We start from the raw sequence: 21,197 nt of genomic DNA, 5'->3' as shown, positions 1-21,197 counted from the left end.
AATGTTTTCTGTGATAAGATGACCATTTTTGTTCTTACACATGTGTGATCTAGCTCGAAATACATTTTTTTAACTTAAATTTCATATACATTTTTATAACATTTTATAAATCTGAGTAATCTTGGACTTTTTCCATTCCCGTTTTTTTCTTTCTCACAACTTTTGAGACATATCTCCTTGCTTCATTGTATTGCTGTCTGGTGTTTGTAACATCATTATCCAAGCATTTTGTTTTCTCTTCTATATATTCAGCTGTTATCTGTACGGTTTCCTTTTTTGTAAAAGCTTTCGTAAAATCCCTTTTGTATATAAGAAAGGGGTTTATCCCTGCGCACAAACATTTAGTGAATGCCACTTTCAGCTCTCTGGATAGATGCCTCCGTTTTAATTTATTTCTGTATAGAAATTATCCTTGATACCACTGGGTTTGCCTTCGAGTTTCTTGGCATTTTTACGATTGACTTCCTTTGACCTAATAAAGGAGCGATCATTACCTTCCGATTCATCGTTACGTTGTGCAACCACAACACATTTGACAAAGGTTTGGCTCACTGTATCAATCAAGAATTTTTTGAGGGCTAACGCTTTAGTGCTAAGAGTCAATCACATGATTTTTAATAACCATAATAACTTGACTTTTTAAATGACTCTATGTTGTCAGCAACTATAGACATGCTTCTACCATTTTTGAGAAGCGATTGCACATTTTCATCATGAAAAGAAAGAAATTATGTGATTTCAGTATTCATAACACTAAATTAAGCTTAAACAACATAAAACAATTTGGCCCAACCTGCAATTTGAAAAAGAAATGCATAAAAAAAAACTCAAAATAATTCTCAGTTCCTAATTAAAAAAGCAAGAATAAATAGTGCATGTATATCTATCAGAAAGTGGAAGAAATTTAAAAGATTTACATTTAATAAAGTACGTCGCTGTTTTTTTTTTAAAATTATATTCCAGAAGTCCTCCAGGACCTTGCTGTGGGAGCCTAAGGTGCTGTCCCGGGCCTTCAGCTTGTTGTTTGTTTTTGGACGTACGCCATCTGTAAAGTTTGATGGGGGATACCAGTGTAGATTCATAGCCTTATCATCTTCAACAACAAATACAACAAATATTTTTCGGTTCTCTATATTTCGGTTATCTCCACGTTTTTTTTTCTTTGGAGGCTCGGTGACTAAACGGTAAAGCGTTCAAATAATATATGGAAAATTAAGCTTTTTATACCAATAGGCAGTGGCGTCACTAGAGGGTGCGGGAGTGATACCCGAATAGAAAAATTGAATATTCGCAAAACCTATAAAATAAAAGCCCCAATAAAAAATTTAATATCGGGAAAAACCTATCAGATATATACCCAAATATGTCTAGGCATATCTACTATACTAATCTAGATCTATATATTCTATTTAAGGCCTTATATTTTATTTTCTTTGGCAAAAATGTCCAAAGAGCTACGTGATAACAAGGGGATCGCAAATGCAATTGTTGTTTTTTTTTAAGAGCAAACATTGTTTGTATTTGCATTGTAGTTATTTTATAATTTAGTATTAGTTGGGCAAAAGAAACGTTATTACAAAATTTTAAGACAAATTAAATTATTATGTGACGGTAAAAGTTTGAGAAACACTGTCTTTAATATCTCTCACACTTCAGATACGGCCCGTTCACGTCTTCATAAATGAATTTTATTTGACCTACAAACTTCTTTCTAGTAGAAATAAAACATCATAGACTTGAGGAAAATGAGTTTCTAAAGGTCAGAAATGCTGAAAAATGCTTTTTGCCTGGGGCTTTGCTCCGGACCTCGATTGGTAATCTTTCAGTGCTCCCCGATACGAATAGTTGACTAAGTTAGCGGCAAACTTACATTTCCCACTTTAGATGGTAGTAAAAGTTTGAATAACACAGCAAAATGTTATACCTCTTCAGTCTCAAAGTCTAACAAAGAAACATGTTTAGGTGTTTTTAATAAATATACATTGTAAAATATGCAAAACTATTTTTAAAATATAAACAATTGGAATTTCAAATAGAATTTACTAATTTTACATTTAGGCAAAAAATCGATGAAAATAGCTAATTATCTTACTGTATTGGTTCAACAAAATGAATTTCTATTGGGAAAAGTGGATAAAGTTGATAGCGGGGTTGGAGGTGGGTTTACACCTTGAGCTAACCGCACCTGGTGACACCGACACTAGTTACGCCACTGCTAATGGGATTAAAATGTACATGTTGTTGTTTCTTTTTAACAAATTGTTAATTTCAAAATCTGTAATTTGTAAACTATATTCTAATTTTTTATTTCATTTTAATCGCTTTATGAAACTTTATGTTGAAATCTTTCTCTCTTAATTGACAATGCTAATGTTGATTTGATCCCATTAAACTAAATTGATTTTTGGATATATAAACTTAATTTTTTATATATTTTTTTTTTTTTTTTTGTAAAACCGGGCATATTTTCTGCTACAATTTAATATCAAATAAAACATTTTCTGGTAACAAACAAAAACGTTATTGAAGCTTAATCATAACAGGGGAGTGAAATACAAATGACCAGAGTAACATCTTTAGTAAAATCACTAAATTTAGAAAGCCTTCAGGACAGAAGACTCAAAAGTAAAGTAGCAATTATGCATAAAACACTGAACCATAATCATCAAATAATAAAAACAAAATTTAATAAAATACTCTGAAAGACACAAAGATAAAGGCACGTTCCTCGTCGCATATGCTAGGACAAATTTGTACAAATACTCCTTCTTCCCTAGTGCTATTAGAGCATGGAATGGGTTGCCTGAGCTAGCCAGGAAAACCAGTGACTTGGCAGAATTTAAGTCATTGGTTAATATGCATAACTAAATGCATGACGCGTAGGACGTAATCATCTTCTTTTTTGAAGTAACGTCTGTATTATTTAAGATAAGAAGAAAATGAGCAAAATGAATAATACTGTCGAAAAGAGGAAAATAATTACGCAGATAAAAAGTTAAATTGAGTACCAGTTTCTATTCGCCTTTATGACTTCAATTTCCGGAATTTTCGTTTTTGTTTTTGTTTTGTTGCTAATAACGATCAAGGTTTTCAGGTGGTCAACAAAATTCTTTTAGAGTGTTTGATAATCCTGAAACTATGGAGGAAAATAATATAACACAATAAATCAATGAATAACAATTTGATAGATGCAAACCTCAGAAATATATTAAACAAGTAACGTAATATCATTAACTAAGGGTGTTCTAGCTATCATCCAAGCTACTTGAGAATGGTTATCCTGCTGCGAGTCAGATGCCATTTCCTACACACTGAAGAGGTAAATTAAGATTGCGCAAATACAAGCAAATATGTTGTGAAAATAACAAGAGAGCAAGTCTAACTAAGAAGACCAAATATCACGCTTAGGCGGGACACTTCCTAATTCGACCGCCAGCCCCACTTTTCATAAAATGTCCGGGCGGGACGCCGATTATTCGGCATTTATGGAAAAAAACGGTGAATGACTCCCTTCTATAAAAAATATTTTAAAATATTAATAAAATTTATAATTTCTAAGCTACCGTCATTAGGCATTTACACTTATGCCGCCTATACAGTACACAAGGCAATAAAAAAAAACAACTGCTGCAGGCTTTCTACTTTACATTGAGGGGGTGTGGCCGCTGCGCATGCTACAGCTTCTGAGAGCCACATGTGAGAGTTGGGTACCGAGTGGTGACCAAGAATGAGCCAAGCTACCTTCAAAAAATAGGGTACCAATAAATGAAAAAATGGATGACACCCCTACGTTAAAGGAAACCGATCTTGCCATTCAACAGCTCGCAAGCGGAAAAGCCCCAGAAGATGACTCCATTCCCGCAGAGGTCTACACAAAAGGTGGATTAGCCCTGATTAAAAGGCTTCATGTGCTCCAGTATTTTTAGATAAGATTTCCTAGTTGTTCCATATATTATGGATCCATAGTTTAACTTGGATCGTATTAGACTCCGATATAGCAGCAGCAAGGTATCTCTGTCAGCTCCCCAGTCCGTATAGCTGAGTACTCTAAGTATGTTTAATGACTTTTGGCATTTCTTCTTAAGTTCCTTAATGTGGGGGAGAAAATTAAATTTAGAACCTAGGGATTATAGACCATGGAACCATAATATATGGAGCAACTAGGAAATCTTATCTAAAAATACTGGAACCAATACAAAATGCTGCCCTGCGTCTCTGTCTCGGCGCGTTTCGTACATCACCTATCCCAAGTCTCCATGTGGAGGCTGGAGAACTCCCCATGGACATAAGAATGAAAAAGCTTGCAATGCAGTATATAGTCAAACTAAAATCCAACCCCACGAACCCTGCTTTCGACTCCATAATTTACACTACAGATGTAGAAATATACAATCGTAGGCTTAACGTCATACAGCCGATGGGACTTCGAATGAGAGAATCCATCCAAAATTTAAAGAAGAATTGATTTGTGAAATTGTGAACCTATATTTACAAAAGATTTTTTACTAAATTATTAAATTTTCACCTTTACTGTTGTAACTGTGAATAGACCTTGTTTTTAATAACTTACTAAATAAAATTTAGCTCTTGTGGTATGAAGGGAGAGTAACCGTTTAGGTATTACGTGCACGACATGGCCTAGAGGGTGCCGATGTGCCAAAAAACTCAAAACTCAAACTTAACCCAAATGCACACTACTATTCTATTTACAGAATGTACTCATGAAAGTACTAATGTCTATAAGAAATAAAGCAGGTTGTGCTTATTGATTAGCTTTTCTGAAAACACATACTTTATCTTAGACACTTTGCAATTAGTTAAACGTACTGAACTATAATCCTGTGTTATTAATTTTCACATTAGCATCATCTATGATTAGTTTATCAATCATCTTTTTAAAAAAATTTGCTCCTTCACGATAGATAATAAACAAGTAATACAAATTGCAAAAAAATCGATTCCTACATTACTGGGTCAGCTGTAATCGAATCATCTTTAGAAAAAAATGTATGTCTATGAATCGAAGCCCCTATATTGTCTTTTTAAGGCAAAGATCTATCAACTTTCCTTCCAGTTTGGTGAATTTCAAACTTGTAACACCTGACCAAATAGTTTCCACACATTAGAAAAATATATTCTAATGGAAATTTAAAAAAAATTCCAAACATACTCTAGATATAGTGAAAAATCTGTTACATCTGAATGCTTGAATACCTTCCACTTCCCAAAACGGCAAGCAATGTCGTACTTTGACCGCGCAAAAATGTGATTGTTATGCAATATAATTACTTGCAATTATTTAGAAAGAGAGAGAGTGAGACAGACAGAGGGAGAGAAAGAGAGAGAGTGAATTTTTTTCTGGCAAAATAATTAAATAAATTAATACTCATAACTACTTGCTGTCATTAATTAGCATTCATGACTAGATTGACACGCGTAGAACGAAATCATTTTCTTTTAAGATGTGACGTCTCACTCAAATGTATAATTTCCCTTTCATTTCGGACTATCATGCAATGTGATGACTATCACTTCAATGGTCAAATATAATATAAATCTTGTAAAGTTTGTTTTTAAAATTGTGTATTTGAGAAAAATGTTTTTATTTATAAAAACAAAAATATTCACTTTCAAAAAAAATAAATTTAACCGTTGCATCTAAATTTAGAAAGTTACATATATAATGAATTTAGTATTTGAAAATATTGTTTTCTACTTTTTTAATGTCTAAACCTAACAGATGGACAGACAGATGGACAGATAGAAAACATAAAACAACTAGCGCTTTTCTTCTACTTGAGAACCACAAATTAAATCAATTCAGATAACCTTAAATAAATTTCTATAATTTATAATTAAAGCTGCGCACATCTTTTGATAATACTCAAATATCATGTATATTACTCATTTTGGTTTAACTTGTCTGTCGGCTATATGAGTTACAAGTATAGGTCTTATTAAAATTACGAAATCGATTACTGTGTACAATTGTGTAATGGATACAGAATTTTTAAAAATTAAAAATCAATTATAAATCTATTGTATTTGTAAATGACTTTTCTATTTACATATATTATGAATAAAAGTCTCAGACAAGCGTACATTGTAATTGAAAAGATGTTTCTCTTGTCCAAGGTAAAAACTTCTTTTTGTTTGTTGCACAGTCGATGTAAAATAAATATATTTCAATTATTTTTCTCTTTAGTGATTTAGGGTTAGCCTGACACTAGCCTGTTGTTTTTACACTAGATTTATCTTCATATACATCACCATATACTCTTTCCTTTTATATATGCCTTATTACAAATTCTTTTCGCCTCATGACTTTAACGGCGCTCCTCTTTGTTCTGCTCTTCTGGAGCTGAAAAAACCCCTATACTTATAATTGTTCTCTTTCTAATTGTTTTATTACTTATCATTCTCTCTCTCTCTCTCTCTCTCTCTCTCTTTCTCTCTCCAAATAGAAAAAGAAACCTACCTACATGTTATTAGATAAACAAACTCCACTGGAATTGTCATAGAAGGAAATATTGGTTATGGTTAAAGGAGTCACACATTTCCGACTCATTAGTATGGTGATGAAAAAAAAACACCGATAATGTTATATTTTCTTTCGTAAATTGACCATATTGAGGCAAGTTTTAGTAAGGCACTGAAACCACAGGGGACGTGGGCACTGAGCGGCTGTAGACCTGCAAAACATTTTGTGTGCTTGAAGTGTGGGGGAGGGTCACGAAGACAAAAAGCTTCAAGTTCAGGTTCAAGGTGTCTGGCGAACTCCTGAAGCCAACTGATTCTACATTCCCATGGCTTGCCATCCCTTAGTCCTTGTCAGTATGTAAGTGAGGCAAGTTTTGACGTTTGGGCAGCCCAGCACTCGTACAAATAAAACCCAGTTTTTCCCTCAGCAAAGGTCTCTCCATCTCTGACAATAATGTTTCTGACTGAAAAACAAACACGGAGAGTGATATTGACCTTAAATAAGTTCCTGGCTGATTGGCGTAAACTGGAACGCCAGTGACCACTCTCGACGTAGGAAAGGTTTTTCTGGCTCGCTGGATAGCTACTGCAATCCTTAAGCAAATCAGTCCTCAGACAATAAAGTGCTATCCCGCCACAGCTTGCTGCACCACTGGGTGCTTGGTGCTAAGACAAAATGAAAAAGCAAGCTGCCCACCTGCACCTGCAAATACAATCAAAAGAAAACCCTCAACATTAATGCGTTTGGCAAGCTGGAACATACGGACAATGTGTGCTGGCTTCAATACTGACCCTGAACTCGCCACCGACATGCGTCAAACAGCTATCATCGACAGAGAACTCAGCAGACTAAACATTGATGTGGCCTGTCTGCAAGAAACCAGACTGGCAGATAATTGATCTCACACAGAAAGCCATTATTCATACTGCTGGCAAGGAAAGCCAGAACAAAGCCCCAGAATACATGACGTTGTCTTCACCATAAGAAACAGTCTCGTCCCTTGCATTGCGATGTTCCCCATAGGTAATGAAAGAGTAGCACACATAAAATTAGCATCCCCGCAAGGTATATATTAATGGAGACTTAATGCCCGAGTTGGTGCTGAAAATGATGCGTTGCCAACATGCTTGGGGCCTTATGGTGTAGGCAAAATCAACGACGATGGTCTAAAGGTACTCGAGTTCTGTGACTCTGATGAACTGTGTATAAAAAATACTACTACTCTGGCAAGGAATACCACAAAGTCTTTGGCGGCATCCAAGCTCAAAAAGATGGCACCAGCGTGATCTCTGCATCACCCAAAGGATGGATCTGAAAAGTGTCATACACACCCACTAATACCATACCGCGGACTGCAACTCAGACCACTCACTAGTTATAGAGATCGGGTGTAAATCAAGGAAATCCTATGCCGAACTGGGAGTCGAACACTTAGTGAGGTTGTGACAGAGCGTCGCATGAGGTTTGCGGGACATGTTCTACGACAAAATGAATTAAGCATACCTAGAATTGCGATGACATGGAGGCCAAAACGAGGAAAGCGCAAACAGGGACGTTCTATATAACTTGCCGTCATACCTTCATAGAGGACCTCAGAACAGTGGACAAAAAATGGGAGGAGGCTTCAGACATTGCCAATGGCAGATCTTTATGGAGACAGCTTGCCGCCTAATACGCCGAACAGCGCGGGAGGACCTAAGACTAAGTAAGTAGTTAATATATTTTTTTGTTCTGAAAATATAAAAAAAAAACTGCCTATTGTCACTTACCATAGCGAACCAGTTCGGGGATATCTTTGTAACCTTCTTTTATTGTATTTTTAGATTACGTCTATTTCGATCGTACCTTATTCTAGATTCAAAACCGTATCGTTAGAATATTACAAAGTGAAGTAAATTTATACATTAGCTTAAGCAGGGTTTTTCTCGCAGGATGGGTTGTAACAGGTTTAGAAAAGGTTCTTTTTTAAAAACCTAACATTCGTTAGTTATTAAAAGAAAAAAAATTCGCTCTATAAAATTTGCAACGGAAGGTTTTTTTTTGTTTTTTTTTTAGTATTTTAAATGTTTTCGTATTAAAAAAAATATTTTTATATACATTCTTGCTTATTTTGTTTAAATCAGATAAATGTGACAGTCTTGGTCGTTGCAGTGTTCAGTTGGATACAGTTAACTCACGGTATGATAATTAGTACTTACTAGGGGTGCACCGGATAGTACTTTTTGATATCCGGCCGGAGCCGGATATGACCGGATAGTAAAATTTGATATTCGGCCGGGGCCGGAGCCGGAGCCGGATACCTAAGTGTCTTGTTAATAGCTTGTGTTGCTGAACATTTTACGAAACTGTTAAATAACATACCTATATTGGTTGTTTTTTTTTCCTTTTATATACCGTATTGTTTTAAACTCTGTTACTGATTGATTTATTCAAGCTTAACAGTATTTCTAAAAATCGGTATAGCATGAGTGTGTCTGTGTGTATGTACGATGCCACCAACTGTAAAGGATGTGTGTAGGAAGGTCAATGTAAATAATGTTAGTATATATTTAACTAGTTACTAATGTAAATCTCTTATAAGTAAATTGCAATCTGCCTTGTATAGTGGTCGGATGTATGTGTTCATGAATTTCAGACCAACAACCTGGTCAGATATACCTAGTGAGGTTACACATGTAGTCCTAGTGTAGTGTGTATAGTTGTTTGTGTTAACCATCACGCATTGTTTTTTCCTTGAGCATACGCACGCAATAGAGTTGGGTGTCAGTCAAAAAAGATAACACATTGGCATGGTCAGTCAAGCATGTAGATAAATTATACCCGGCCACTAGTTAGAGGTCAAGGTTGTTTTTTTTTTACGCTCCAGCATATTGTTTCTTTGTTTGCTAGATCTAACTGCGGTACTATTATTCAATTTATTTATTCAATTTATTTTATGCGATTTTAAGTAAAAAAATTTAGTAATAACAGGGAGTTAATTGACTGTCACAAATTATAAAGAATATTGATATCAAATCAAGACACTTAACTGCAGGAGTAATATTCAAGTTAACACGTTAGAAAAATATTTATTGACAGTGTAATATCCTTTGTTAGCACGTTGTGTTTTTTTCATTCTGGCTTAAAAAAATGATCAATGTCTATCAATACATTGGGTGTGAAGGACCAAAGAAATAAAGAGTAGGGGGTGTTTAGCTCTCCATTTCAAGATATAGCTCTGGTCGTGTCTTCTACAAAATAATTAGTTACTGGCTTACTGGGCTATATAATCTCGCGGTTTGTGTTCTGTGTAGCTAAAGGTCACTCGTTTAGGTGCGTGTGATCTTTAGTCCAGCTTACTAATTGAGATTTATGTTCAAGTAACTCGGCACACTTGAAAAGGTGTGGCCTTTAGCCCAACCACGTGATTAAGATTTTTCTCCAAATAAGCAAACTCTTTGTCCGGATACCCGTGTAGATGTTAGGCTTGAAGTCCAGTCCACTCCCCCCCCCCCAATTAAGATTAGCTATTAAGTAAACAAACATAGTTCCCTCGTGTGACCTCTAGAGAGTGCTTACGTCCATCGTATCTTACTTGTGGTCACCTGTCAATCAATGAACTCAATGGGATGGACTAAACAGATAAAAGGGGGAGGGTGTTGTTCATCTGGAAATATACCTGGTTACCTTAGAGGTGTGGCTCTTGTAGTCCAGTTAATAAAGATTAACTACTAAATAAACAAACTCAGTTCCCTCGAAAGGTGTGACCTCTAGAGAGTGTCAATACGCTGACATTAAACTTACGTCCATCGTATTGAACTTGTGGTCACCTACCTATAAAAAAAAACTCAATGTGATGGACTAAACAAATAAAAGGGGTGGGAGTTGTTCATCTCTACCTCTGGAGATATACCTGCACAGCTAGACAGACGTCTGGTCAGCATGACGTAGTCAAGGAATGTAGCATTTTAACATGTTAACTAACCTACTCAAAGGTCGAGACAAATTGAAAAAAGTGTCAGCCATTGCTGATCTGTATGTAAAGCGCATTTATGACGTAAAGTTTCATTTCTATTTATAATAAGTTATTAACACGCCTTGTCTTTATAATAAACGATGTTTGGTGCATTATTCATAATGGCTCTATTTTTAAGCACATTATTTTGTTTTAATATAAACATTAATACATTCTACAACAGACATTAATGGAACGAGGTCCACTTTATGCATATTAAATAGGTGTATTTTTTACTATCCGGTTTACTATCCGGTAGTGATATTCGACCGGAGCCGAATAGCACCGGATAGTAAAAAACGCCGGATATTCGGCAGAAGCCGGAGAGGGAGCGACTATCCGGTGCACCCCAGTACTTACACATCTAAACAATTGATTTAAGATAAGATATCCTTTATAAGTTCTAATATTAAACATGGCAGGTTCTTACAATACGTGTTTTCAAGTCTCACATTTGGAATTAGTAAATCATTCTTATCAAAGGGTGGCTCCAATGATTTTTTAAGAATTTCAGCAGTTGGTATATCTCGTTGGTAAAAAATGTTTTACTAGCTCATTAACCCCTATAACAAAAAACTATAGTCTGCGGAGTATAATATTTGAAAAAAACCCACAACATTTGAGTTAAAATTAGGCTGGAGAAAATAGAAAACTTTAATTTTGAACAAAGTATACTTCATCGAGTATTCCAGCACGTGGACCCTATTCATTCAAGAGTTTGATAATTTTATGTTCAGGAACATTTTGTGCACCGCCTTCTAAGTCTAGTTCTAAAGGCCTAGCATTAGAATATTATAAATACTATTTGATTTATATATTTGCTTGACTAGGAATTTTTCTCGAGAGAAAAAAAAAGGTGGGGGGGGGGGGGTAGAAATATTAAATTTTTGAAAGTCTAATAGTATTTCTTAAGAGCAAAATAATCGCTCTTTAAGGTTTAAGTATAAAGTAGGTTTGGTATTTTTCATGTATATTTTATTTTTTGCTTGTTTATTTAGCAAGTTTAAAAAAAAACACTATACTTTTCTGAATCCACAAAATTAGAAATCAAACTTTATTAAATTTTAATTTTACAAAACCTCTTTTCTATTCGTTACTTATTGGAAACTTCAAAAGCCTAAAACCTAGGAGGGTGGACGCAATTCCCAATAACAACTCTCACGATTTTCATAGAAATTTAATAGTTGACTATCACTATTATTAAGAGTTGCTGTATATTGCTGGCTAAATCATTTCTAGCTCGTTGGCCACACTGGGAAAACTCTAACAACTAACAGAATTAAACAGAAGAATGTTTAAAATTAATTGTTAAATCTCATATCACATCGAGCTCAATAGGCTGTTGATTTTGCAAATGATATAAGTTAAAGTATAATCGTAATTAAAAATAGAATCTCTAATGTTTGCTAAAAAGAAGTGTCAACGTGTTTGTATGGATTGAGTTATTTCTGAAACATCGCTACCGCTTTTTATCACTATGCTTTCTATTAATACTCCGTATTTTTCTTGCATTTTTCTTAAAAGTTTCTTGTAACTTTTTTTTTCTTTCTTGTTTGTTTTTTAATCTTTCGTGTATGTTTTTTTTTATGTTTGTTAGTACTTTTTTATGTTTGTTAGTACTTTTTTTATGTTTGTTAGTACTTGTTTTTTGTTAGTACTTTTTTATGTTTGTTAGTACTTTTTTATGTTTGTTAGTACTTTTTTTATGTTTGTTAGTGCTTTTTTTATGTTTGTTAGTACTTTTTTAAATGTTTGTTAGTACTTTTTTATGTTTGTTAATACTTTTTTTTTTTATGTTTGTTAGTACTTTTTTATGTTTGTTAGTACTTTTTTTTTGTTAGTACTTTTTTATGTTTGTTTGTACTTTTTTTATGTTTGTTAGTACTTTTTTATGTTTGTTAGTACTTTTTTATGTTTGTTAGTACTTTTTTATGTTTTGTTAGTACTTTTTTATGTTTGTTAGTACTTTTTAAAAATGTTTGTTAGTACTTTTTTATGTTTGTTAATACTTTTTTTTTTGTTTGTTAGTACTTTTTTTATGTTTGTTAGTACTTTTTTTTTGTTAGTACTTTTTTTGTTTGTTTGTACTTATTTTTATGTTTCTTATTACTTTTTTTATGTTTGTTAGTACTTTTTTATGTTTGTTAGTACTTTTTTAAAAATGTTTGTTAGTACTTTTTTTTTATGTTTGCTATATATTTTGAGTATATTTTGTATGTTTCATGTATTATTCTTGTATATTTCTTGTTGTTTCTCGTATGATTTATATATGTTTCTTGTATCCTTCTTGTATGTTTAGACATCTTCATGTTTAAAATATTTAAGTTTAATAGTGTCTGTACTACAATTTTGTAGGTCGATGTACCAGAGTCTGCTTTTTTTATGCCTCGGCCGCATCTCCGATAATTTTCAGGCCTCGTATGATTGATTCAGCTATAAGTTCCCGGTGCTCGCATCTCATCATTGGCTATGGATATGTTATTGATGCTAGAAATCCACGCATCCAAGTTCACGATAAAGTGACTGAGTTGTAATGTATCTTACTACTATATAGCATTTCTTTGATGTTTAAAAAACAATTTCGTTTTAAATTATTTATTTATTGGGTAGCTTAAAGATTCTCAACCATTTTATTTCCGCAACCCCTTTTTTTTTTATCAATAGCTCATTATGTGGTGTGAATTCCAAATATTTAGTCATCTCTGCTTTTGTTAGTACTATTACATTGTAATCACAGTTTAAATATCTGATGATCTCTCAAAACTATATATTAAATCACAAAACACTAACAGGAGAAGGGGCAAAGGCGAGTAACTGGCGCCTTAACCAGTAAGCTTCGGGCAGGAGGGGCTTGTTAGCCATGGCTGGCTACCCACCTAGGAGAAGGAAAACTCTGAATTCAAACCTCTGTTGCCTTGCAGCTATACCCAATCATGGGGAAGGCTTTGGGAGTCAACTCTGAGGAAAAATCAGGAGCTGGCGACCCTAAGGCAGTTTGCAGCACCTAGTGCTACACTCTGGCAGAACCTGCGACGCCGCTGACCCCAAACTGTATCGGCACAACCGTTCCTTTGGATACATCAGCTGCGTGGAGAGGGGAAACTGTTGTGTAGCCGACATCGTTCCGACCACAGCTAATGCCCAGGCATTCATCTCACCGATATGATCCATAGTCGCTTCGCGACTGAAGGAGGCCATAGATAGATAGATAAAAAGATATAGATATTCATTTCTGATTTAAATTCTGATTAAATTTAGATGAGAGAAAATAGTGAATAGTGGCATAATCTAATAGCGGTACAAAATAGTGCTCATATTTATTATATTGTTACGAATCTCACTATCCAGGCTCTCTGCACCACACGACACCACCAACTGAAAGAACTTGACAACTCAGGGCTCCAAATAACGTAATAGTTAAATGTCAATAAAATAACAGCCAATACTGTACAATTGGCAGCACGTAACACAAGTCTGTACAAATATCTCTCCGTTAATAGCCGTACCGCCGTATCAACTCTTGCACTGTAGATCGGGAAGTTGTGACTGACTCGTCTCTGATACCTTCGCTCTTTAGATAGGATCCCTGCTGGCCTTCTAGAACCGGACAGAACGTCGCTCGACCATTCTGGGTGGTCAGATGACTACACCCCTCGTGACGCTCCTTGAGCTCTGTAACTCGTCACGGTTGACTCTCGTATAGGGCTGGTCTGGGGCGATTTTCGTCGGCTAACTACACACACACACCACTACCCCCATCTGTGCCACCACCAGGTTTATAACAATATTTTAAACAATTATTTTAACCAGTTATTTCATATATTGTAATGTAACGCCACCATTAGTCGCTTTCCCATTCGAACTTCTGTGGTGCGTCTCTACATATCATTATGTTTTAAGAATATGGTACTCTAAAAGAAAAAGAAAAGTTTCTATGATCTTATGAAAATTAATAAAATCTTATGAATTTTTAGGATTAGTTTTTTTTATTTATGGTATAGTAACTAGATTAATAACAACACTTCTCAGTAATAACAGTAAAAACTATTAGCCAACACCAAACCAAATAAAGCTTCTGGACCTGATGGTATTCCAGCTAGATTACTCAAAGAACTAAGTAATGAGCTAGCCCCAGTGTTCAAAATACTCTTTCAGGCTTCACTTAACCAGGGCAGAGTACCAAAGGACTGGAAAGAAGCTAATGTCACCCCCCTATTTAAAAAAGGAGAAAAATCTGACCCAGGGAACTACAGACCAGTATCACTTACCAGCATCACATGTAAAATCCTAGAACACATAATATGTAGCAACATCATAAACCACTTAGACAAACATAATGTCCTCACACCATACCAACATGGCTTTAGGAAATATAGATCATGTGAAACACAACTAATAGGACTAATTGATGATTTTTCAAAAGGTTTAGATAATAGTGAACAAATAGATGCTATCTTACTAGATTTTTCTAAGGCTTTTGACAAAGTTCACCACCATAGTTTGCTTAAAAAATTAAAATATTTCGGCATTAATGGTCCACTGCATCAGTGGATTAAAGACTTTCTGATAGGGAGAGAACAAACTGTAATAATAAATGGCTCTAAATCAACACCGATAACAGTAAACTCAGGTGTACCTCAAGGTACAGTCTTGGGTCCACTACTATTTTTAATTTACATAAATGATTTACCAAATTGCATTAGTTCAGGAACAAAAGTCAGATTATTTGCAGACGATTGCATAATATATAGAACAATAAAAACAACACAAGACACAGATATTTTACAAAGAGAATTAGATGAATTACAGAAATGGGAATCAAATTGGAGCATGTCTTTCCACCCAGAAAAATGTCAGTTGTTAAGAGTAACAAAAAAACTAAAACAAATTAATTCCACTTATCTTATTCATGGCAAACCAGTATCACAGACTAAAAACGCAAAATACCTAGGTGTTATAATAAATGAAAAACTATCATGAAATCCACATATTGATGAAACTACAAAAAAATCAAACAAAGCATTAGGATTTATTAAAAGAAATTTCTATAAATCAAATAAGAACATAAAACTAAAATGTTACTTAACCTTGGTTAGGCCAATAATAGAATATGCATCCTCCGTTTGGGACCCCTCAACTCAAGAAAACATTAAGAAACTGGAACAGACACAAAATAGAGCAGTGAGATTCATAACAAACGAATATTCACATTTGACTAGAGTAACACCTTTAGTAAAATCACTAAATTTAGAAAGCCTTCAGGACAGAAGGCTCAAAAGTAAAGTAGCAATCATACATAAAACACTGAACCATAATCTTCAAATACAAAAACAAAATTTAATAAAATACTCTGAAAGACACAAAGATAAAGGCACATTCCTCGTCCCATATGCTAGGACAAATTTGTACAAATACTCCTTCTTCCCTAGTGCTATTAGAGCATGGAATGGGTTGCCTGAGCTAGCCAGGAAAACCAGTGACTTGGCAGAATTTAAGTCATTGGTTAATATGCATGACTAAATGCATGACGCGTAGGACGTAATCATCTTCTTTTTTGAAGTAACGTCTGTATTATATAAGATAAGATAAGATAACAACACGTGTGTACATCCTACTTATCGGCCATGTTTGACTTCCTCTGTGTCTCTGTCCTGTGTATCATTGTGCACAGTCTCGCACCTAATGACAATGCGCAATGTAGAGTCATAGCACTGCCATCTCCTTAAAACTGTTTGTCTCGAACAAAGTTTGCTCCGCCATGACGAAGATGAAGCCGATCCACGTGAACCACATTGAAGCTAGACCGTGGAGTCTTCTATATTCGGTAGACCACATCGTTGATCCTTTGAACGACACGATAGGGACCTTCCCAGTCTCTTTGGAGTTTTGGGGATCTAGATTTTCTTCTTTGAGGGTTATATAGCCATATCAGGTCGTTTTCCTGAGACCCCGAGGTATTTGCACGTCTATCGTATCTAGTCTTCATTAGATCGCTGTTGTTCTTCATTGTCCTACGAGCCAGACAATGTGTTTCCTCTAGACGCCGTCTAAGATCGATGGCGTACTCAGTAACAGTGACTGGTGTGTCTCTCGGAAGTCCAAATAGCAGATCACCTTGTAAACGAAGTTCCCGGCGGAACAACATGGTATTTGACTATCGTCCATGGTGTTAGGGTGTGGGCGTTGCGACCCCTGAGTGACTAGGACACTGAGATTAAGGTGTGCTTTATCTCATTGTAATAATAGGTGTGGTTTGTATTTACTTTTAAATATCATAACGTTAATTGATTTATTAAACTGTTCAAAGTATGATCCTGGTGTTAACTAATGCAAACTTATCGTTATTGGTTAGCTCTTGTTCTTGTTGCACAATTGCCGTTCAGTTGAATGACATTTAGTTGGCATTTAGTAAGCCTAACTTGTACATGCCATTACTCTTTGATTTGTTTTAATCTGTCAAGATGGGGGAACCTGGGAGTTCAATGAAATTATGTCTACCGCTAAAATTAACGAGCTGGAGAAACCCACCTTGACAGCAACTTTCTCAGAGATGTGCTGCCACTCGGGCCGATGTTCATTCTCCTTTCATAGCAGAAGTGGAGCCAAATCATCATCTTTCAACTGGTCCTGTCGAATCTTTTCATAAGACCAAGACCTGGTAACCTCTACTCCTAGACGACGACACTCAATCTCTTTTTCTTCTGCCTTCCCGCAGTGCATGCACTCTATTTTGCATTGTCTTCGAGACAATGTATCCTAATTCCGGCGAATCAGTCCCTTCCTGTGTTTAGTTTCAAATTCATAACTCTGCAACCACAGCCAACAATTTAAGTGTTATAACATAATAATTCATTTCAGACTTTGACAACCTTCTACTAAAACAAGCTATGACCTTTTCTTATAGTACAGTATAGTACTGCGATAGTACAGCACCGATACCCGTACCTCTTGCGTCTGTATCGAGAATGAATGGTGTACCCGCCAGTGGGTATGCTAACATCGGCGACGAAAGGAGAGCCTCTTTTAACTTTTCAAACGCCTCCTGGCATTCTATTGTCCATATGAACTGCTTTTTTTCTGTTCTGTCAGTTGGTGAAGGACTCCTGCAATCCTAGAGAAGCCTGGAACAAAGCGTCGGTAATAAGTGCAAAGACCCAGAAAACTTTTCAGTTCTTGTACACTTCCAGGGACAGGCCATTGCCTAACCGCTTCACTTTTGTCCGGATCCGTGCTTATACCCTCGCTTGATACAACATGGCCCAAATAGTTTACTTTCCTCTTGAATAGGTCACACTTCTTGGGGTGGAGCTTCATACCCTCGCTTGATACAACATGGCCCAAATAGTTTACTTTCCTCTTGAATAGGTCACACTTCTTGGGGTGGAGCTTCATACCCTCGCTTGATACAACATGGCCCAAATATTTTACTTTCCTCTTGAATAGGTCACACTTCTTAAGGTGGAGCTTCATACCCTCGCTTGATACAACATGGCCCAAATAGTTTACTTTCCTCTTGAATAGGTCACACTTCTTGGGGTGGAGCTTCATACCCTCGCTTGATACAACATGGCCCAAATAGTTTACTTTCCTCTTGAATAGGTCACACTTCTTGGGGTGGAGCTTCATACCCTCGCTTGATACAACTTGGCCCAAATATTTTACTTTCCTCTTGAATAGGTCACACTTCTTGGGGTGGAGCTTCATACCCTCGCTTGATACAACATGGCCCAAATATTTTACTTTCCTCTTGAATAGGTCACACTTCTTGGGGTGGAGCTTCATACCCTCGCTTGATACAACATGGCCCAAATATTTTACTTTCCTCTTGAATAGGTCACACTTCTTGGGGTGGAGCTTCATACCCTCGCTTGATACAACTTGGCCCAAATATTTTACTTTCCTCTTGAATAGGTCACACTTCTTGGGGTGGAGCTTCATACCCTCGCTTGATACAACATGGCCCAAATATTTTACTTTCCTCTTGAATAGGTCACACTTCTTGGGGTGGAGCTTCATACCCTCGCTTGATACAACATGGCCCAAATATTTTACTTTCCTCTTGAATAGGTCACACTTCTTGGGGTGGAGCTTCATACCCTCGCTTGATACAACATGGCCCAAATATTTTACTTTCCTCTTGAATAGGTCACACTTCTTGGGGTGGAGCTTCATACCCTCGCTTGATACAACATGGCCCAAATATTTTACTTTCCTCTTGAATAGGTCACACTTCTTGGGGTGGAGCTTCATACCCTCGCTTGATACAACATGGCCCAAATATTTTACTTTCCTCTTGAATAGGTCACACTTCTTGGGGTGGAGCTTCATACCTCGCTTGATACAACATGGCCCAAATATTTTACTTTCCTCTTGAATAGGTCACACTTCTTGGGGTGGAGCTTCATACCCTCGCTTGATACAATATGGCCCAAATATTTTACTTTCCTTTTGAATAGGTCACACTTCTTAAGGTGGAGCTTCATACCCTCGCTTGATACAACATGGCCCAAATAGTTTACTTTCCTCTTGAATAGGTCACACTTCTTGGGGTGGAGCTTCATACCCTCGCTTGATACAACATGGCCCAAATATTTTACTTTCCTCTTGAATAGGTCACACTTCTTGGGGTGGAGCTTCATACCCGCACTTTGAATCCTCTGAAACACTTCTCTCAAATTGTTCAGATGTTCATCAAATGTTCTTCCGAGTATGAAAGTGTCATTAAGATATAATAGACAAAAATTTCAGTTAAAATCTTAAAAAATTTGGTCCATCAATCTCTCAAAAGTAGCTGGTGCATTGCATAGGCCAAATGGGATCACCATAAATTGCCACAGGCCACTTTCAGCTGAAAAGGACTTTTTTTCTTTATCGTTGGGATGCATCCCTACCTGCAGATATCCGCTCTTGAGGTCTAGAAAAGAGAAGACTCGTAATCCCGCGAGTGTTTGTCCAATGTGTCATTAATGCGGGGAAGAGGATAACTGTCTTTCTGCGTGACATTATTCAGCTTCCGGTAATCTACACAGAATCGCAAAGTCTCTTCTTTCTTTTTAACCAGCACAACTGGTGATGGATGAGTGACTGGTCGTGCGGTTTGCGCGCTGGACTATCGTTTGGATTTATCAATGGTCCCGGGTTCAAACTCTGCCCGCTTCCATTTCCGTTGTCTTGCGGGAGGTTTGGACTAGGAAGTAAACTATTTTCAACTCTGAAGGAACATCCAAAACATGTAAAACATTTTACGCAACATTTTTACAAAAACACCACGGGCAGTTGGATGGCTTGATGGGTCTGGCATTTCCTGTATCAATACGGTGTTGTACAAGTTTTTTCCTCACGCATTCATTCTCGTCACAAGGCATATTATGAATAAATTCCAAAATTGATTTCTCAGCTTTATTATATTTTTCTATCTAAAGACTTTCTTCCATCTTGGTAAAAATTTTGTGTATCTGTGCGCTCTCCTTCGACACCGTGTTTGTCGATCTCTCTGCGTCAAGACATTGTGTGATCAGATCCACGGAGTAACAGTCCGCTATGACACTTCCCGCTCGTAACTTTTTTTCCTGCGAGTAAAGATTCATGACCCTCACGGGGACCTTTCTATCATCAACACTGACCACTAACGTCTTTCCTACAGCCAGCCTATTCTCTATTCCTCTCGCTGTTTCTACGAGTTTGGTGCTGATCGTTTCGCAATTGCCTTCAATCTTTCCCCAAATTATACACTTCGATTGTGCTGGTATGGTCGTATCTTCTACCAACAAAATTCTTCTTTCTTGGCCGTCTCCCATATCCTCGAGTAGTGGAATCGCCATGTTAGCATATTGTATAGTACACTTTGCCATGTTTAAAGACAGCTCGAATGCTTGCATGAAATCCAATCCAAGGATAAACTCGTCGGTCACATTGGCGATCAGAGACTCATGATTGATTGATTGGGTATTAAGTTAAGTCTGACCTGTATTAGTTCACCGCTGGCTGTTTTCAGTGTATAACCATTTGCTTCTGTTATTTCCTGATGTCCAATATAATCGGGTCGAATTATCAACCGAGATGCTCAAGTATCCAAAAGAAAAGCACTTGTACCTTTAAACTGCTATTTCTTCCCAACACTGTGACAGAAATAACCGTTTTTGGAGCCTCAGTATACCGTGCTGCCTGTCTCCGCTCCTTGAAACCGGCATTTTCCTGGTTGCATTTCTGACTTTCTTGTGATTGGCGTCCACGACCCCGAAACACTCTGATACCCTTTCCATATGACCAGGGGTGTAAAAAAACATATTTTATTTTGGCCGATATCTATTTTAACAGCTCTATTGATACTATTTTTGCATTCACATATTCACTTTATTTATAACATTATTATTTTGTTTAACTGTTTCTAATACACTATATCACTGACGTTGCATCCGATACGCAATAAAAACCGGCGGGTAGTGGGTAATATATGTTTAGATATATAATAAAAAGAAAAACGTGTAGTGATAAACAATTTTTTTTTCATGTATAAGCATGCCAGGATTTCAAGCACTCAGGAAGGCTGATGCCAACTTTAAAATTTTGTTGCAAATTCAAAACTGGGACTATAACGATATGCGTCCAGAAACTTATGACGATGTGATATCTACAGCTAGTGGACGGCGTATTTTAATTCAAAATATTGTGAAACTTTTGCAGACAATGGGTTTTGATGGCATACTAATAAGAAACAGTAAC

The 21,197-nt window shown here is 36.3% G+C and overlaps 1 protein-coding gene across 1 annotated transcript in view; it reads left to right on the top strand.

Annotated features, from left to right (window-relative positions):
• The first annotated feature begins 6,050 nt into the window (after positions 1 to 6,050).
• LOC106066193 (chitotriosidase-1-like) overlaps positions 6,051 to 21,197 on the top strand; it is a 51,414-nt gene continuing 36,267 nt past the window's right edge. The window contains exons 1-4 of the mRNA XM_013225162.2: positions 6,051 to 6,135; positions 8,605 to 8,659; positions 12,831 to 13,005; positions 20,993 to 21,197. The exon at positions 20,993 to 21,197 is cut by the window's right edge and continues 48 nt beyond it. Of these exons, the coding sequence (XP_013080616.2) occupies positions 6,052 to 6,135; positions 8,605 to 8,659; positions 12,831 to 13,005; positions 20,993 to 21,197 (519 nt within the window). The 5' untranslated portion in view covers position 6,051. The remainder of the gene's footprint in view (positions 6,136 to 8,604; positions 8,660 to 12,830; positions 13,006 to 20,992) is intronic.

This window comes from Biomphalaria glabrata, chromosome 3 (genome assembly GCF_947242115.1).
Source record: "Biomphalaria glabrata chromosome 3, xgBioGlab47.1, whole genome shotgun sequence".
Taxonomy (NCBI): Eukaryota; Metazoa; Mollusca; class Gastropoda; family Planorbidae; genus Biomphalaria; species Biomphalaria glabrata.
Note: the sequence above shows the minus strand (reverse complement) of the source record. Positions and strands in the feature narration are given on the sequence as shown.